Source organism: Oryctolagus cuniculus, chromosome 11, assembly GCF_964237555.1.
Source record: "Oryctolagus cuniculus chromosome 11, mOryCun1.1, whole genome shotgun sequence".
In the NCBI taxonomy this organism is placed as follows: domain Eukaryota; kingdom Metazoa; phylum Chordata; class Mammalia; order Lagomorpha; family Leporidae; genus Oryctolagus; species Oryctolagus cuniculus.
Genome location: NC_091442.1, coordinates 92307816 through 92328158, shown reverse-complemented (window position 1 = coordinate 92328158; position 20343 = coordinate 92307816). Strand labels below are relative to the sequence as shown.

At 38.4% G+C, this 20343-nt stretch overlaps 1 protein-coding gene across 1 annotated transcript in view; it reads left to right on the top strand.

Annotated features, from left to right (window-relative positions):
- Positions 1-20343, top strand: part of ATP2B1 (ATPase plasma membrane Ca2+ transporting 1) — a gene marked incomplete at its 5' end in the record, with an annotated part of 114965 nt that overhangs the window by 40626 nt on the left and 53996 nt on the right. Inside the window, 1 exon segment of the mRNA NM_001101719.1 lies at positions 17999-18427. Coding sequence (NP_001095189.1) covers positions 18220-18427 — 208 coding nt within the window.

The window sequence follows — 20343 nt, the reverse complement described above, 5'->3', positions numbered from 1 at the left end:
AACTCTGTATATTTAAATCCTCCAAAAGGTTGTAATTCTGTGGAAACAGGGATTATTCTGTTTTGCTTCAGACTGTATTCCCTCATCTGGAACTCACCTATGCCTTGAATGAGGAAATAGTATTTGAATACTTGCTCTTTTTATGCTAATGTCAATAAAGGATTAAAATAATATATATGAATGACAGTTTTCACCTCTTTAAAAACATAGAGGCTAGTTGAGGTACACAATACACAGGTATAAAGTTAGAAAAACTCAACTTTAAATGCTTTAATAAATGAAAATTAGCTATAGATTGTTACCCAGTCCATACTTCCCAGTTATATCTTGGAGAGAATGGTAACTAGTGCCATCTGTGACTGCCCCTGTACTGCTGTTGTTACTCATACCATATTTATGTTATCTTCATTTCCTTCTTTCTTCATTTAAAAGTCCCTAGTCATGCCTGAAATGTAGAGTCCCTCTGTTGCCCTTATCAAGGAAATGGAAATCCTTAAACTTTGAGAGAAAGTTTGGTATAATAATTTCCAACTACCAGGAAGAAATGTTGGGTGCTTATGAAAGAGTGTATAAGATGTCATGTTCTTTTAGTCCTCATGACAGTCTCATGGTGTTGGTAACATATCTAATATTTATTTTAGAGGCAGAATCTAGTTTTTATGAATGACAGGATTTGGAACTCAGAGGTTTTAGGGGGAATATAAAGGAGAAATGTAATAAGATTGGGAAGAAAAAAGATTTTAGCTATTGGTTGGATATTTGGGGGAGGATGAGAAAATAGGGTGCTTTTTCATTTAAGTGTAGATACTTTGACTGAAATAGGAAAGACTAGAGCAGTATTTCCTAAAGTATTCTGTGAACACTTGTTCCAGGAGATATTTATAGGTGCCCCATGGAAAAAAGAGTAGTTAAAAATAAGTTCAGGAAATGCTACATATACTATTTCCCTCTTGTAGATGCACAGTTGTACAAGGTTATGTTATAAAAAGTCTGCCTTACGACACCTGTTTAATTCAGCTGAACGAAAACACCTTTCTCAGAGCAAAGCTATTAACATTCTGTTAATTAACCTTCTCTAGGAAGCCAGTTTGGAAAAATCTGGTCTAGTGGAAATAGGGAATTGGTAATAGGAATTGAGTTTGCAGACTTAAGGTTGAAGTTAGGACTGCAAATTAAGTTGCTGAAAAGGGTTTTGGAGATTTTAGAGATGAGAAAGAAATGAGGCTTGGAAATACAGTTTTGTCATTGACTAAGTGGAAACGAGGCAAATTTGAAAATAGTAATACCCAGTTGTAGTTCTGACCTTAAGGTTATTGAACTACATGTGGGTCTTTCAATAAAGGCACAGGTTTTCAGTACCTCAGAAGAGTACAAATTTATACTGGACTCTGTGATTCACGGCAGGCAGGGAAGTAAAATAGGTAGCATTTATAAATACACATCTGGTCTTAACTGTGAGTGCTGATGAGCTAGTAGCAGACATCAAATTCCTGGAGTGGTATGGAGGTAGTGGTTGGGTAGGGAAAAGCAGAAAGCAGGGAGGAGAGCCAGTCAGAGCGACAGAGGATGAATGCTCAGATAAATATAAAATAGAAATTCTACTTGGAAGGTGAGAGAAGAATGTTTTCATGGACTAGGCAGTCACAGGTGTTAAGAAAGGCATATAAGATCATTTGGCCAAGACCTGGCCTGGTAGCACAATACATTAATATATACCATATATTATTCCATAATATAAACCATAAGTACTGCACATATACCATATCGGAGTGCTGGTTTTAGTCCCAACTCCTCCCTTCCAATCCAGCTCCCTGCTAATGCACCTGGGGAAGCAGTGGAAGATGGCTCACGTACATGGGCCCTGCAACTCACGTGGGAAAACAAGATAGAGTTCCAGGCTCCTGGCTTCCATCTGGCCCAGCCCCAGCGATTGTGCTTAGGTCCCTGCACCCATGCGGGAGACCCAGAAGAAGCTCCTGGCTCCTGGCCTCAGGTTGGCCCAGGTCTGGCCATTGCGGTCCTTTGGGGAATGAACCAGCAGATGGAAGATCTCTTTCTCTTTCTGTCTCTACCACTCTGTGTTTCAAATAAATAATAATAAAGAATTAACAACAAAAAGATCATTGGTTGCAATCCCAATTCTTGTAAATTTTATATGTGGAGAAAAATGAGACCAAGTCAGATAGTGATTTGCTTAGAATTAAGGGCTAGCACAGCAGAGTCAGAATCAGTTTTTTCCCCTGTGTTGTTGCTTTTGTGTACTCTAGAGGTTTTGAAAAGGAAGAAATTGCTTTGTTGAGGTATCTCCTGTCTTGGGGGAAAGAGGGATTGACTATCCCTAAAGGGACTTAACAGGAAGGGATTATATCTCTTGGTAGATTTACCATGGCAAAGAATCAGATTTGCAAACACTGAAATCTAGTTTATCTATACTTATAGATATTTTGGTTTTGGCTACATTAGAAAAGTTCATGAGATTGAAGTGAAAATCAGAATGTCAGATTATTAATTTACATCCAAAAAAATAAAACCATCTTGGGAAACAGACGCTCAAGTTCTGGCTAGCACATTCTCTTCCCCATAGATTTGCCACACGGGAAACCACGTTATAATTAGATGGTTGCTTGGTGAGTATGTAGGCAGAACAAGTGGTATGTTTGGAATGTATAATGAAGTCAAGCTTTTCTCAACCTTTCCAAGACCAATTACCTCATCTGGCAGTTGGTGTTAATAATAGTACCTTGTTCTTAGTGTGTTAGGAGGATATGGTAGAATAGTATGTGTATAGTATAGTGTGAATTGCTTAGTATGGTACCTGGCACAGGTGTTCTCCTTTTACACAGAGAGAGGAGAGGCAGAGAGGTCTTCTATCCGATGGTTCACTCCCCAATTGGCTGCACTGATCTGAAGCCAGGAGCTTCTTCTGGGTCTCCCATGCAGGTGCAGGGGCCCAAGGACCTGGGCCATCTTCCACTGCTTTCCCATGCCATAGCAGAGAGCTGGATCGGAAGCGGAGTAGCCAGGTCTCGAACCGGCGCCCATATGGGATGCTGGTGCTTCAGGCCAGGGCATTAACCCACTGCACCACAGCGCCGGCATCCTCCTTTTAACTCTTGACAACTACTGTCAATGTTATGATTCTTCAAAGCTAGGATACAATTACAACTGGAACCTCATTAAAGCTTAGAGTTGTCTTCCAAACATTGCTTGAATGAGAAAGGCCTGACTGTTGCTTGGGCTTTCATGGTTGACTACTCCTCCTCCCCCCCAACACACACCTTTGTCTGTCTTTAAAAAAAAAAAAAAAAGACAAAGTTCTCATATATCTCATGGAGCCAACTCACTAGTCACAGCCCTATGTCCAACTGTCCAGATGATGGTGACATCCTCAGCTTGATATGGTTAAGATAGTGACCTTGATACAGCATAAATATGTGTGCTATCCATCTCAAGTACAATTACTTATAGACTCAGCTTGGCTCTTCTCCAATGTCTCCTTTTGGAATTATATCTGATTTTATTACCAGTTTTCTTTTTTTTTTTTTTTTGACAGGCAGAGTGGACAGTGAGAGAGACAGAGAGAAAGGTCTTCCTTTGCCGTTGGTTCACCCTCCAATGGCCGCCGCGGCCGGCGCGTTGCGGCCGGCGCACCGCGCTGATCCGATGGCAGGAGCCAGGAGCCAGGTGCTTCTCCTGGTCTCCCATGGGGTGCAGGGCCCAAGCACCTGGGCCATCCTCCACTGCACTCCCTGGCCACAGCAGAGAGCTGGCCTGGAAGAGGGGCAACCGGGACAGAATCCGGCGCCCCGACCGGGACTAGAACCCGGTGTGCCGGCGCCGCTAGGGGGAGGATTAGCCTAGTGAGCCGCGGCGCCGGCCTATTACCAGTTTTCATTCAAATGTATTTGGGAATGTGGCAGTTTTGTTTTTTGGCTAGGGATCTCTTGATTCTGAAGGTCTTGTGAAAAGACACGGCAAGGAAGAATCCGGTGCACTCAACCACGCTGCCATAGTAAAGGCAAAAAAGCATCAGTCTATTTTGATTTAATTTTTTAGCATTGAATTAAATTGGCTTATTCTGTATACCTGATGTCAGATATCAAGTCCTAAGCTTTATTTTGTCCTTTTTAGGAGCTTATGTTGAATGATCTGCTTATTTCATTCATTATTTTAGGGTGAATTGTATGAGATTGCTGATATTCTACAGATTTCATGTACAAAAATGGTAGTGTTGTTTTGCTTAATCTAATATAATTCCCAATTCTAATTCCTACCAGATGATTCCAAATGTTTCTATTAAGAGAGGCTGAGTCAGTTAATGAGGCAACACTCCCCCCACCACCCCACCTCCCCTTTTTTAAATGCAAAGACCGATACCATGATGTGATCAGGTTCTAAGAAGATTCTGTTGTATGTGTCTTCTGTATAGTTTATCACTTTTCTTTTTTACTTCACATTTAGTCTCTTATTTGCCCATGTCAACTTAACATATGAATTATACTTTTAAAAAAATGATTTTAAGGAGTTAGAGAGAGCTGCTGGTTCACTCACCAGATGGCTGCAGTGGCCAGGGCTTGGCCAGGCCAGGAGCTTCATCTGGGTCTCCCATGTGGGTAGCAGGGGCCCAAACACTTGAGCCATCTTCTGCTTTTCCTATGCCATTAGCAGGGAGCTGTCTGTATGAGATGCTGACATTGCAAGTGGAAGCTTTACCCGCTGTGCTACAATGCCATCCCTGAATTATACTTCCTTAATTTATTTACACTGTGCAGTTAATATTATATATTCTCATTGTTAATAACAGTCTGTGCTGCTCCAAATACATTTTGTGTATGATATCTTGGATTTTAACTTTAAAATGTTTGTTTTGGTAAAGAGATTGAGGAATCAGTACTAGGGTAAGCAGATTGTTCCATTGCACTAGAGTTTGATATACTGCTAATATACCAAACTCAGAATACCTAAAAAGTGAACATCCTTTTAGTTTTATTTTACACATATAACATCCAGAGCATTTAGCAAATACTCTGTTATTCTTTAGAAAATAGGATTGCTACTCTGACAGTTTACCTTATTTCCTTTCTCATTGTGTTTTGGCTTTTAACTATTTTCAGTATGTAAATAGTACATGATTATAATATACAAGTATTCCTGTGTTTTCTGCACCACAGAGACTTCCAGATTGATACTTAATTTTCTAATCATTAATTTTAAGTCTAACATAATCTTTAACCATCTAACTTTAATTGTGGAAAGAAAATTTTTTCTCCTTTTGAGGTGTCACCTGTGCTTTTTAAAGTATACCAATGTAGTTGGAGATCAGTTACACAATTCTAGATGTATGAGACAACCCTTGTGCTTTAATTCTTAAATACTGTTTGGTGTCATTTTATGTAAGGACAGCACATTGAAATACTGATTAAGTAAATGTCTTTGTCTATTGAACAAGTATGTATGAGTATTATATGCTTCCTATGAGTGTCATCAGGCCAACATAAGCCTTGTATAATGTGTGCTAAATATGACAGTTTATTGGAAACTAATTAAAAAATGTGTTGCTGCTAGTTGTAATAGAATAGTTACAGTTTATTGAGTGCTTAGTAGTAAGTGACAGGCACTGGTTTTAAGATGTCAGGATGAGTCTAAGGTATTTCATATATTCATTTAATCCTTTCAAAAAGTATTTAGTATATGGTGCTATCACTTAACAAATAAGGAAGCTGAAACACTGGGCTAATTGCCCAGAGTCACTCAGGTAGTATGGGAAAATGCTGGGATTAAATCTATAAAGTTTTGGACCTGCTGTTATTCAGGTTATCATTTAGTGGTGGACCAGGTCCTGAATTCTTGGATCCTGAAATCATTTTTTCTTCTTTTGAATTTACCGTCTCTTTTGCCGACACCTGAAATGGGACTACTATTTCTCTTCAGAGGCATTGCCACATCATCTGCAATTCATTTATGTTACCCTTTGAGCAATTGCTGTGGGCAAGGGCCGTTGGTGTGGTCACTAAGAGATAGAAAAATTACAAGACTATCCTGCCCTAGATCTTACAGCTTGGTCAGGAAGAAAGCTGTGTACACAGATATTATGGTACATATTGAATGTTTTATATAAGGCAGTGTGAAATGGATTTATTCCATGATGTGAGATCAGAGTAGAAGGGGCATTTTAATTGTTCCACGAAAGAGAATTTGATAGGCAAAGGGAATAAGGCTGGTTTCTGTCGGGGGAAACTTAGTACTACAGTAAGAGACTGTTAATTGAAACTTTGCCAAAAAAAATTTTTAAAGGAGTTAGGGAGTCCTAAGAGTGATGCTGGAACAAATGGATAGAAGAAAATTATCTTGGTATTTAGCACACAAGTGGAAGCTGTTAGTCTCCACAGTGCTTCTGTTGATCTATTGTATGGGTGATGGGTGATTTGTTGGAGACTTTCTGAAATGGGTAATGCTGACCACCTAAACACCGCCTAGTTAGGATTACCATCTAGAAAATACGAGGGTACTCAAAAAGTTCATGGAAAAATGAATCAAAATATGTGCTTATTTTGGTGCAAAAAAACTTTGAAATCCATGCATTTTTAAAAATATGTTTTCTGTGAACCTTTTTGAAGATCTTTGTATTCCTTCTTGTCATTGTGTGGTTCATTCATTTTATTTTTTGTAGTTGCTGAGAAAGCAAATTAAACGTGTTCTGATCTCAAAAGATGATGAGGATCTTAGTTTTAGAAAATGATAGCAAAGAGGGACAGGCATTATGGTGCAATGATTAAGCCACAAATTGGGTGCCTGAATTCCATGTTGGAGTGTGTGGAATAAAGTTCCAGCTCTGCTTCCCATCTGGCTTCCTGCTGATGTGCACCCTGGAAAGCAGCAGATGACAGCTCAAATAGTTGAGTTCCTGACACCCACATCAGAGCTTTGGTTGGAGTTCCAGGCCTGGTGTGAGTTTCCAAGTGAGAACATTGTAGAGAAGAGAAGCCCGTGGATGGATTCCTATGTGGTGATACCTTCATTTGCATATGATCAAGATTTTAAAAAGCCAGTGAATGTGGGCAGAGGAGGATTGGTTAGACATTTGAGAACTAAGTAAGCTGTACAGTGAGTAGGGAGAGAAGAATACTCTTAAGTGTCACAGAAGTATAGAGGAAGAAGAGGGCTGAGAAGAAAAACAGGGATCTTTAATCACCATGGAGAGCCACCTCAGTAGTGTGTGAACAGAAGGATGGATCCAGTTTGTCAGGGTTAGGGTGAGTGTGGGTGATCAGGAAGAAGCATTGAACATAGGCCTTTTTTTTTTTTTAAATCATTCCCTTCCTTTTATTTATTTTTTTATTTTATTTTATTTTTTTGACAGAGTGGACAGTGAGAGAGAGAGAGAGAGAGAAAGGTCTTCCTTTGCCGTTGGTTCACCCTCCAATGGCTGCTGCGGACGGCGCGCTGCCACCGGCGCAAAGCGCTAATCCGATGGCAGGAGCCAGGCACTTCTCCTGGTCTCCCATCCTCCACTGCACTCCCTGGCCACAGCAGAGAGCTAGACAGGAAGAGGAGCAACCAGGACAGAATCCGGCGCCCCGACCAGGACTAGAACCCGGCGCCCCGACCAGGACTAGAACCCGGTGTGCCGGCGCTGCAAGGCGGAGGATTAGCCTAGTGAGCCGCGGTGCCGGCCAAGCATAGGCCTTTTTATTGACATTTTGAGATAGAATGATAATTTTGAACAATGATAATTTGAACTGCTGAGGAACACTCTTCATACTATTTGTTGAACTCTTTACTTAGTACAGATAGGGTCAGTCTTATGTGTATGAAGTTATAGTTGAAAATAGATTTTAGTAAAAAACAAGAATGGGAATAGGAGAGGAGGAAGAAGGATGGAAGGTAGAGTAGGGTGGGAAAAATCACTATGTTGCAGAATTTGTATTTATGAAATGCATTGCTAACCTTAAGGTTTCTGGGGAAAAATTAAAAATAAGAGAATAAAAATAACATTTAATTCAATTATGGGAAGACACAGCAATAAAGGTCTTTTTGGATTACTTAAAAAATAAAAAAGAGCTGGGGTAAAAGGAAAGGGGGAGAAGATAAGTTGACAGGTTGATAAAATCCAAAGAGGCACACATTGTTTTATGTGGTAAAGTACATCTGAATATTGGCTAGGCTAACTGGAGGAACCAGTAAAAAGGTAATTGAAATTGAAATGGAAGTAATGGCAGTAGTAGTCCAAGAAGTAAGGTCTTGTAGCAGACTTGAGCAGCCTGGGTAGAGACAAGCACTAGAGTGGAAATTGAAAGAGGAACATGCTATAAATTAGACATGTGTTAGTGGATCACATACGACTGAGAAAAATAGGTTTTTAGTGGAACTGAGAACTCAGTTTTAACATTTTTATCAACATTGCTCAAGCAGATGGTATGTCTGTTCAAGGGTAGCTAATTACCAGATGGGTGTAGTAGGAGGATAAAGAGCAAGTGAGACTTCGAGTAAAATGGAAGCTGCTCACCTTTGGTAGTTAGGGGGCACATGTTGATCAGAAAGGATCTTGACTGACTGAAACTCAAGCTCAGAATGTACGCTCAAGATTCAGTAGATGTTGAGAAACATTTCTTTTTCCATGCAAATTGTTGAACTCTTTACTAAGTAGAGAGTTGGTTTTGTGTATAAAGTTAATTGAAAATGGATCTTAGTGGAGAATTGAACTGGGAATGGGATAGGGAGGAGGAAAAGGGGTGGGAAGAATCACTATACCTAAAATTGTACTTAGGAAATGCATGAAGTTTGTATTCCTTAAATAAAAGGTTTCTGTGGGAAACAGAAAAAAAAAGACAAAAAGATTCAGTAGAAATAAAAGGAAATTGTTGTTTTGGAGAGGATATCTTGAAAATAGAACAATTCCAAGTGATGAAGAATCCAATATGCAGCCCTACCTTGAGGAGTAGCAGCTACAGAGTTCAAAGCAGTCTTAGATTGAAGGTCAAGGATGTGTGAAACCAGAGAATTTGAAGGATTCTCAGTATGTTGTGATACAGTGGATTATGGCTCAGCATATCCCAAATACCTGTTTCAGTTTGTTGAATTAGCTGTAAATCAAGTTATTAGCTTTTTAATTTTTATTTTTTTAAGATTTATATTTATTTGAAAGAGTTATACGCAGAGAGAAGGAGAGACAGAAAGAGCGGTCTTCTATCTGCTGGCGATATGCTACAGCACCAGCCCCTGAAATCCTCTTAAAATATAGCTTATCTTATTTTCAGCCAAATTATTTGAATGTGTTGCAAAAGTGAGTATTGATTTACTGAGCTGTTCTTTCATAACCACAGCTGGAAATTGCAAATGACCATCAGCTCTCAGACTACAAATATAAAGGTGATCAAGAAATGATAAGTGTCTTCTGCCCTTACTTCTATTCAGTTTGTTCAAATACAGAAATAAATTATCCTTGAAGTCTAGAGTTCTTAATTAAGAAAATAGAAAGCTCATGTTAAAATTTATAGATAAAGAGTTATGCCTTTCTCAATATTGCCAACTTTATTTTTGTGAGCTTCTTCAGTGACATAATGAGCATCCTGTTTCCTTAAACATTTAAGTGTAGGTTCTTGTGAATTGACAGGATAGAAGCTCTGAAGAACTGAGTAGGCCGGCAGAGCAGCTGGTGTGACATTCAAGTGTTCATATTGCCATCTAGCTACTGAACAGAAGGAAAAAAACAGTTTTAATTTAGAAATCTCTTCTTTGACTATAGCTGGAAATTTCAACACCATTGGGACTAGAAAATGAGGCTAGAACATTTGGTTCTCATATTTAACTGGAGATATAGTATATTCTTAAATGTGGTAAGATGCACAGGATTATATAAAAAATTAACTTTTCTTATTTTTGAGCTTTTTAAAAGCTTATCTTTTTTTTTAAACTAGAAAATTGACTGAAAAGATCAAAGTTTCCTAAAATGCCTAAGTAGAACAGAATCAGAGAAAACAAAGCATAGCTAGTTTGGGGCAAGATCAGGCGAAGGTAAATATGTAAATTACAGTTCTTTGTTAAATATGTTAAGGATTAATACTTTTAAGTGTTTAAAATAATTGAACTTAAATTCACAATGTAGCAGTATGAATCTCTACATTTTTACTTTGAAGGAAATTGTTTGTATTCTTTTTGTAGTATAATGTTTAAAAAGAAAAGTATCAATACCTGTGTTATTAAATCAAAATAGAGTATCAGCTCCCAGAATAGTTTTGAAAAGTGGTGCACTTTCAGCATCTGTGCAAATTAAGAATAGCATAATAAAGAACCATGACTAATTTGGGTATATTTTTGTCAAGAAATCTTTAGATCAAGATGACAATCCAACAGTGTTTTCCTTTAGTCGTATTTCAAAGGGACACTTAACCTACAGTTGTGGCTCTCTCCAGACCACCATAACCATTGCCAGAAAAGTTGTTAGAAATGTAAATTCTCACTCTGTGCTCCAGATCTACTGAATTGAAGCCATCTTCTGCTGCTTTCCCAGGCAAAATAGCAGGGAGCTGGATTGGAAATGGAGCAGCCTTTCTGGGATGCCAGCACTTGAGGCCAGGGCTTTCACCTGCTGATCCCGCAGTCTGTGTTTTAAGGCCCCCTTTTTGTGATTCTGATGCATGCTAAAGATTTTGAACCACTAATATGCATTATATAGAATTAGCATCTTTAAATTTAATCCTGTTGGTGTATTTTCTTTTTGACTGAATATAACCTTGCAAAATTAGGCCAGCTTCCCAAAGGGATACAGTTATTAATGTTTGGGATAGGATGATACCAGTTGACTTGACCAGAAAGCAAAATTGTCTGTAGTTAACTTCAAGATATTTGTGTTTGAGATCATTTACATTTAAATATTATATACTGTGCTTAATTATTTTGGCATAACCAAATAAACTCTGGAAATGACAGTTGTCAAAAGCCAGAACAATAGTCTTACAGCCCAGGGGTGAATCACTAGTTTATAGAACCTCATCTGCTTTGGACGGGCATATTTCTTTATCAGACTCTAAGGAGTAGGAACTACTAAGGCATAGGAACTACTTTTGAGGTCCAGGATAGGAAAATTGGATTTTTTTTTACACACTCTGAGCCAGGTTGCTGTAGTGTGGTTTCATAATTTTAATTGTGAAATTCTGAAATTTGAGAGAAATAAAAATTATAAGTATGCCTTGTAAATATGGGCAAATAAATTTTTACTATTATTTATAAACCAATATAATTTGGTTGACTATAACTAGATGAAAACAATTAGGGTAAAGATTATCTGTGGCACCTAATCCGTCTCCGCTGACTTCCTTGACAGTATCTGAGAAGTGGACCAAGTAATGGAAAGTGGCAACATGCAGCCAGAGCTGACAGTGTGGTGAGAGCCAGAGTAAAACAGTGGAGGAATTATGGTAGCAGAACATTTCTGGAGTGAGGGAGTAGGTAGCTTAGCAGCAGCAAAGATTGCCGGTAGGTCGGGTAAGACAGAGTAAATGTTCAGTCCATTAGATTTAAGAACAGGAGTTCGTAGTCAATGCAGCATCAGAGAAGCAAGCAGCTAGATTGTAATGAAATGATCTGTCAGTGGGAGGCAAGGTAAAGTAGAAGCAGCAATTAGAGAATGATGTAGGGCGGAGGGTAATTTCTCAGATGACCTTTGCTCGGGAAGGTTTGTTTATTATTTAAACCTACTTGCTAACCTTATTTGCATATTGATTTTGCATTTATTTTTAAGCATGAATAATCATAACTAATTATTTCTCATATCATTTCCTCCATGGTTTATGAAATGCTGCAATTCAGTTTTATATGCCCCAAGGATTTAAGATCCTGCTTAAAAAAAATCACTGCCATGGAGCAGTCATATAATAATTGTGAAAATCTGAAATACATTTTTACTTCTGTTGTTAAAAGGACTTAAGGGAAGTTAAATTGATATATCCTGCCTACCCAGGTGGTTTGAAAATTCTTTAGTACTATGGTATCTCTTTTTTTTTAAAGATTTATTTTATTTATTTGAAAGAGTTACAGAGAGAGATAGAGACAGAGAAAGAGGTCTTCCATCCGCTGGCTCACCCTCTAGATGGCTGCAATGGCCAGAACTGCGCCGATACAAAGCCAGGAGCCAGGAGCCTCCTCCAGGTCTCCCACGTGAGTGCAGAGGCCCAAGGACTTGGGCCATCTTCTACTGCTTTCCCAGGACATAGCAGAGAGCTGGATCGGAGGAGCAGCAGCCAGGACTAGAACTGGCGCCATATGGGATGCTGGCGCATCAGGCCAGGGCTTTAACCTGCTGTGCCACAGCACTGATGCCAGTACTATGGTATCTCTTAACCCTTGTAACAAACTTAGTATATTATTTTAAATATAATGTTATAAGGCTTTGTTTTCTACTGTTTGAATTGTCCTTGCCTGTTTTTCAAATTGATTTCATATTGATTTTAGCTTAATATTCCAACAATAGTATTTCTGTTTGGTAAACATTGAGCTCCTACTTTGTTACAGACAGTATTGAGGGTTAAAAACAAATGGCACAATTCCTACCTTGAATTTAGTTCATTGGGGAAGCAAATCATCTCAACTCTGTAATAAAAGCTATAATATAATAATGAATTAATGCTTCCTCCATTCTAATCTTTTTGTTTCCCATCCTGAGAGATTTGCTCAGGCAGTCATGCCAGATTTATAACTGACAACCACTGTAACTTGCCCCATAAAGTAATGTATTTACTCTCTGCTTCTGGAATGGTTTACCAGATGATAAGTTACTTAGGGAAGTAGGACTAAGTTTAGTCAGCATAGCTGGTATTTGTGATTTTGTTGTGACTAATAGCTCAGGCATTATAGGCTGCTTATTTTCTGCTATATCAGTTCTATAAAACTGAAATATTAGCCGGCACCATGGCTCACTAGGCTGATCCTCTGCCTGGTTGGGGTGCTGGATTCTGTCCTGGTTGCTTCTCTTTCGGTCCAGCTCTCTGCTGTGGCCTGGGGAAGGCAGTGGAGGATGGCCCAAGTGCTTGGGCCTTGAAACACGCTTGGGAGACTAGGAGGAAGCTCCTGGCTTTGGATCCTCACAGCGCCAGCCATAGTGGCCATTTGGGGAGTGAACCAATGGAAGGAAGACCTTTCTCTCTCTCTAACTCTGCCTGTCAAAAAAAAACAAAAACAAAAAACAAAAAACTGAAATATTGTTTGGTGAATTTATTCTTGTTTATAGGAATCATTCTTTACTTGTCTGATATAAACTGCATTTCTAAATTTCTAATTAGGCTGAATAGGCTTTATCCTCTTTTAAATGAATTTTTCTTTAAGCCTCTTTAAAAAAAATGAGAAGTGTAGGTTCAGAGCAGTTTTTGAGTCATTCCTTTGGTGTTTTTGGACTGTTTCAGTGAAGTAATTTGAATATACCAAAACTTGGCTTAAAATAAAAACTCCCCACCACTTGAGATATTGAAGATATGGTTTGATATATGTAATACATCATTTGCTGTTTCTGCTGTTAGAGTGTGATGTTACATGCAAGTACTTACATATAGTAATTTACAATAAATTGTTATCATTTATGAGAAATAAATTACTGGAAGATTTCAAGTTTTTAGGGTCTGAATGATTAAAAGGTTATTTTTTTTCTTCCAGAGAAATAAATACATAAGAAAGCTGGAAAATCATAGTACCTCTTGCTGAGATAAGGAAATTAAAGATGCAAAGATATGGTTTTTGCCTTGACTAATTTTTTCGGTGTAACTGTCACGTGATGTTTATACTGTCCAATCCCTCGAAGTGCACATTTACGGTGGTGAGCTTTAGGCTGTCCCATAATGAGAGTTGGGTGGAGTAGGGCCAGATTGCTTAATTTATTAGGTAGCTTTCACTGTCAGTAAAATGTCAGTAGCAATCACAGTGATTAACTGTAAAGACTAGTTATCCCTCTTCCCATAAACTACCTGTCTACATGTAAAGGAAGTGGAATTAATTTTATGTTTAAAAAAATACTAAGAAAATGGAGATCACTTGCGTGTTCTTTTTTGAAGGACTGTAAACATAAACTGTTTTCATACTGTTGTTGATCAAATGGTGCATCTAATGGCTAGGGAGCCAATACCTATTTTTTAGTACAGTGCCAATTAATTTCCCTGATAGGAGTAGCCTCCTTAAAACTACATAATGTTGTGAGTTATCCTGTGACTTAAATTTTGGTCGCTTAGTGTTTTTAATAATTTTGTGTTGAATGCTTGCTTACCTTTATTAGAAGTACCTTCGTATGTTTTGGAAGAAGACCATTTTGAGTGGTGTCAGTGGCTGTAGATTTGTATTTGATCTCCAAGTCTCTTTTAGTTGTTAAATTCTAGGATTCTTTCCTTTGCAGTCAGGCAGGGCATTTCACTTGGGTGGTAATTGCAGGTTAGCAGGCCAGGAGTTGTTAAGGAAAATCCTCTTTATGGAAATCACAGGACAGACAACATACACACACACACACACACACACAAATCCTAATTATTTTTACCTGTTAAATAACAATCTATGTTAGGGTTAGTATTATTTTCAAGCCAAAAAATTTGAGGTATAGAAACTTGGGAAGGTTATAAAATAAATGCCCTTTCAAGTTAGATTATTATAATAATTGATGTGTGAGTAGGAGGGAACCTACTTTGCTTAGGAGATGAGCAAAATTGTTGATAATTGGACAAGCATGAATATCTGTAAAGTGGGAGGAAAGAAGCATTGAAAGAAAATGTCTTAGCAGAATCCACAACTATCCTTGCAAATTAAGCTTGAAATAAGCAGACTTTCCTCAACCAGTTATGTTCGATTTGCTGTTATTAATTTCAAGTTTTTGGCCCACTCTCAGGTTCATGATTCTTACCGTGTACTCTTTGGACCACAGCATCAGCATCACCTAGAAACTTGTTAAAAATGCATATGATGGAGCCCCACCTTCATCTTACTGAAAGTAAAACTCTTGATTTGGGGCCCAATGATCCATATTTTTACCAGTCCTCCTGGTGATTTTGAATCATGTTGAGCTATAAAGACAACACACCATGATTTGCAAGCAGATTCATAACAATTTCATAAGAAAAAGTTAGTTGTAGTTGGCAGTATATTTTCTGGTTCTTCATCAGTAAATATTTTACTTAGTAAATATTTGGGCGGTCTGGTGAATTTCTTGGGAAGGGAGAGAAATTGAAACAGTAAAATGGAGCTCAGCTTATCTGCCAAACAACCATGAGGAGCAGGAGGACTGAATTGCATCTTGTAGGCTTAGCTACAGTGGCATGCTGCCTATGTTTAAAACCAAATGTAGCAGCAAAATGCACAAGAGGTTAGGTGTGGGAGACACTAGAGGAAGAATCCAGGGGGTGGTGATTATTATAATTTGTGTAGAGGGAAGAGTTATATAGAGGAGACTATTCAAAGGAAGAAGTAACTTAATCCAGTTAACTGAGGCTGGAGAGGATGGATTCAAAGATGCTATAAGGTTTTTTCTTTGTGTTGTTTTTGTTTAAATCCATCCGTTTTTTGAAGTTATAGAGAGAAGTAGAGACAGAGAGATCTCCAAGTGGCTGTAGCACCTGTGGCTAGGCCAGGCTGAAGCTAGAAGCCAGAAGCCACGAGCTTTCTCCAGATCTCCCACGTGAACTTTAGGGCCCTAAGCACCTGAGCCATCTTCTACTGTTTTTCCCAGGCCATTAGCAGGGTGCTGGATCAGAAGTGAGGCCGTCCAGTGGGGCTGGGAGTCTGTGGGCCCCTCAAACATAGGTAAAATGTCCTTCACAATCAGGCTACCAGCTGTGGCTGGAAAACTTGTGTCCAGACTGACTGGCATCTCCCCCACTCATAGCTTCTTGTGCTGCATGTATGACCTTGTGGCTTCAAATCACACCTTCAGGGTGGGTACAGTCTTTCCCCTTGAACTGGCAAGGGAAGGGGCTGAGCCCCAGAGGAGGCTCCAGGAGATCCTGGCTATCTTGTGTGACCCTGTGGTCATGCCTTCAAGTTAGTTTCAATCTTCCACCCAGGGCTAACAGAGGAGGGGACTGAGTCCCTAAGGAGACAAGCCATCCCCAGTAGACGCCCACTATATCCATGAGCCCCACGCCAATCAACATACAGTATGTGAAACCTCCTTCCAGTGGGCCGCACCCCACAGAATGACCCAATGAAAGAAGACAGTGATGCCGCTCGGCCATTCTGCCTGTTCTTCTCTCGGACCAGACGCTTTTTCTGATGTTTGCCAATCAAATAAAAGTTTCCTTTCTATCTAATAAAAGTTTCTCTCTCTTTGCAAATTGTTTCCGGATTTTTATTTTTTTTTTTTTAAGATTTATTTATTCATTTTAAAGTCAGAGTTACACAGAGAAAAGGAGAGACAGAGAGAGAGAGGGAGGGAGGGAGGGGTCTTCCATTCGCTGGTTCATTCCCCAGATGGCTGAAATGGTCAGAATCAGGAGCTTTCTCTGGGTCATCCCACATGGATGCAGGCCATCTTCCACTGCTTTCCCAGGCCATAACAGAGAGCTGGATCAGAAGTGGAGCAGCTGGGACTCTAACCGGTGCCAGATGGAATGACAGCGCTGCAGGTGGTAGCTTTACCCGCCAAGCCTCAGCGCCAGTCCCAGCTTTTCATTTCTATACTAAGCTGAGGAAAAGAACCCATGAGACTTGCTCCAGCAACTGCCCTCCCCCTGGTGACCAGTAACAAGAAGTGGAGCAGCTGGGACATGAACCTGCACTCATGGCAAGTTGATGTTGCAGATAGTGGCTTTATCCGCACACCAAAATGCTGGCCCTGTTTTAAGGTTTTAGACCAAAATGATTATTATAATGGTGATAGCTCTGTGGGGAGTAAGATGAATCCCGTTTGGTTCATACAACTTCACTGTGATTGTGTAAAGGATTTACATGGAGAAAGAAGAGCTGAGAGCTCATCTTTAGGGAAGTTAGGATAACAGGAGGACTTGAACATACAGTGAAGGAATTAAAGTAGTTCCTGATACAATTTACACTGAGTAACCACCATGGATCTGCACAATTCTAGGTTCTCAGGAAATGGTAATAAACAAACATTGTCCTTAGAACAATTATTCCAAGTTGAAGGAGACCAAGTGGCAACATATCATTTCTAATAGTATTAAGGGTCAGCAAAAGAAAAAGAATGACAGAAAAAGACTGAGGTGTGGTAACATGACAGTAGTCATAATGGTAGGTAGTTTTAGGAAGCAAAAAAGATGGTAGAGTGACCAAGGAGAATTGCAGGAAACCCCATTAAAGGTTTTGTCATCCTCTTTTTCCTTTCAGGGGCTGTTCCATACACAGGCTTGGAGATAGTCCAGTTCAGACTTTTTAGAAAATATGTTCAGAAGGCACAATTTCTCTGAGCTTTAACTCTTCTCAGTAAAGTAAGAAGTAGTAACACTCTATAGGGTTAAATTGTTTTGATTAAATAAGAGAATGAATTTAAAGCAGCTATCATAGTTGGAATGAGCGCTCAAATAGTAACCATTAATGTTCCTATTGAATGGAATATAACAGTCTTGTTAAATGTGATTTTGTTTAATAATAAGATCTAATGTGTTTTGATACATAATTTTATTTAAAAGTTACAGTTGGATCATTTATCATCATGTAAATTTTAAAGGCATAAGTATTTTTACAGTTACATGGTATACATGGGTCAGCTACCTGATATCACTTTTAAAAACTATGCTTATAGCAGATAAAGCTGTCTGTAACGCCGACATAACATATAAGTGCCAGTTTATGTCCTGGCCACTCCGCTTCCAACCAACTCCCTGTAAATGGCCTGGGAAAAGCAGTGGAAGATGGCCTAAGTGTAAAATCTCCACATGAGACACCTGAATGAAGTTCCTCATTGTAGCCTTTTCTCTCTCTCTAACTCTGACTTTCGAATAAATAAATCTTTTTAAAAATATGTGCTTATGTCCATAATACTTGGATCTTGCTGACTTTTAAATATTTCTTCTTGCAGATGTGTACATCTCATGATTGAAATGAAGAAACAAGTTATGGGCCAAAGGTCAAGATACTTCTCTGGGAAATGCTGTTGCTGATGCTGCTTGACAAAGTCATACAATGAGTGTCTGGATCAAGGAAGATTGTTGTATTTAAAAGATTTTCATCTTGGAAATAAATCAAGTGAAAATTAGATTCTTTTGGGAAACATTTTCCTCTTGATAAATTATACCTGTAATGGGCGACATGGCAAACAACTCAGTTGTATATGGTGGTGTGAAAAACTCTTTGAAGGAAGCTAATCATGATGGAGACTTTGGAATTACGCTCGCAGAGCTGCGTGCTCTCATGGAGCTCAGGTCCACAGATGCATTACGGAAAATACAGGAAAGCTACGGAGACGTCTATGGAATTTGCACCAAGTTGAAAACGTCTCCCAATGAAGGTAAATTTTATTATGTGCATTACAGTCCTTTGTGCAGAGGGTGCTTTACATTTGGCTCATAAACATGCTTATATTGTCTTGGCTATTATATATGATTGTGACATAATCATGGTGATATTAAAAATGGATTAGTTATTAGATCAGTGCATATAAAGTGTATTTACATCAGGAAATAATGTTATAAATTTATGTATATGTTTTAGAGTAGGAATTGGAATTTAGTGTTGGAATATTTTGTATATGTATTATTACTGCTGTGTGTTTATGATCCTATGTTTGCTCTCAGGCTGTGGAGGATGGGATTCAGTGGCAATAAACCTTGCTTACTATGCTTCATTTTGTCACAGCAGACTTGGTTGGTTTTAGCTTATGGGATTTAACCTAAACCTTCATACTTAGTTTGCAGAGTCCTTAAACCAAAGGGAGTAGATTGGATAGCAGTTAAATTTTCCCCTCACAGACATTTTCTTTGAAATGTTCAGTCTTTGAATTATCTAATTATCTGTCAATCTTTTGCATATCCCCATGTTTATAGAAGGAAAATTCATTGTAACTTTATCGTATTATGACCTTTGAAATGACTTAATAAAGATGACCTTTTAAACATTGATGTTGAACATAAGGTTAGGAAGTTTCAGGAAAATCTTTCCAAATTGCAAAGGCAGGAGTAATTTAAGGATACGTATTTGGTGATTACAACTTGTTTCAGTAAGGATGGAACATTATTATTGTAAAATCTTAAATCTTACATATTATTAGATATTCCAAAACTGATTCAAGAGAAACAATGCAAATTTTTTTTTCTAACTTTTTTCCTGAAATATGCCATGCTACTGCTTTATAATATTCAACGTAACAGCAAAAAGTCATTTCCAGTGATTAAATCGCACCTAGATTATTTAATGTTTTTATGTAATTCTATGTGAATTGCTAACTTTTAATCATAGTTACTTTGATTTCTCTGAGGTAGGCAGTCTTGAGGAAACCAGTGTCAATATTCATATTTATTCTAAAAGGGCTTATTTAGACTACTTTCAGATTTTTTTTGAGATGTTGTAAAGACTGAAGCAACCCACTGTAAGAATTATTTGTGTTTATAGTTGTCAGAAATAAAAGTGAAAACAGCAACAGCTTTCATAAAATACTATTTCCAAAGGAATTTTGTGAGTTCTACTAGTAATACTTCACTAATCATCTAGGCAAGTGATAAATGTAGCATGATCAGGAAATAGGTAGATAGGAATTTGTATGCCCATGGAAATGATCAAGACAATGAGCACTTGTTTGTTTAAATTATCTGCTTACAGTCAGGGAAAGAGAATTAAAATGATTCTTCAAAATACATGATTTTTGATTAGGCAAAACAGTTTTTTCCTGTCTCTTTAGGTCTTTAATTTATTAATTCATTCTCTGACACAATCTTTCATCAGTCCTAGGATTTGATTGTCATGTATTTTACATACTCTCACTCTTCAAAAAGGAAAAAAAGTGTTGGCAATTACTAGAGGACAATTCTAAGTGTATAATTAAACTACACCCCAAATTCAGAGATTTTAATAAATTGTAAGAATATATACAAGCTAGAGTTGCTGGATTTATTTGGTGTTTGCTGTGTGACCAGGTACTATTCTAGACCCTGGGCATACGGGGTGAATAAAACAAACAAAAACATTCCTGCTGTATTTTCACATAAGGAAGAAAGTGATAGGACAACTAAATGAAATGCATAGTTATGTGTTAATGATATATGCTTAAGACAAAAATGGATGGAAAAGAAAATCAGGGGTGGTGATATTAAATTGCTGTAAAGTCTGGAAACAACCAAAACATTTTGTAAGAATGGCAACAATCGGGACCGGCGCCCTGGCTCATTTGGTTAATCCTCTGCCTGCAGAGGCGCTTGGCATCCCATATGG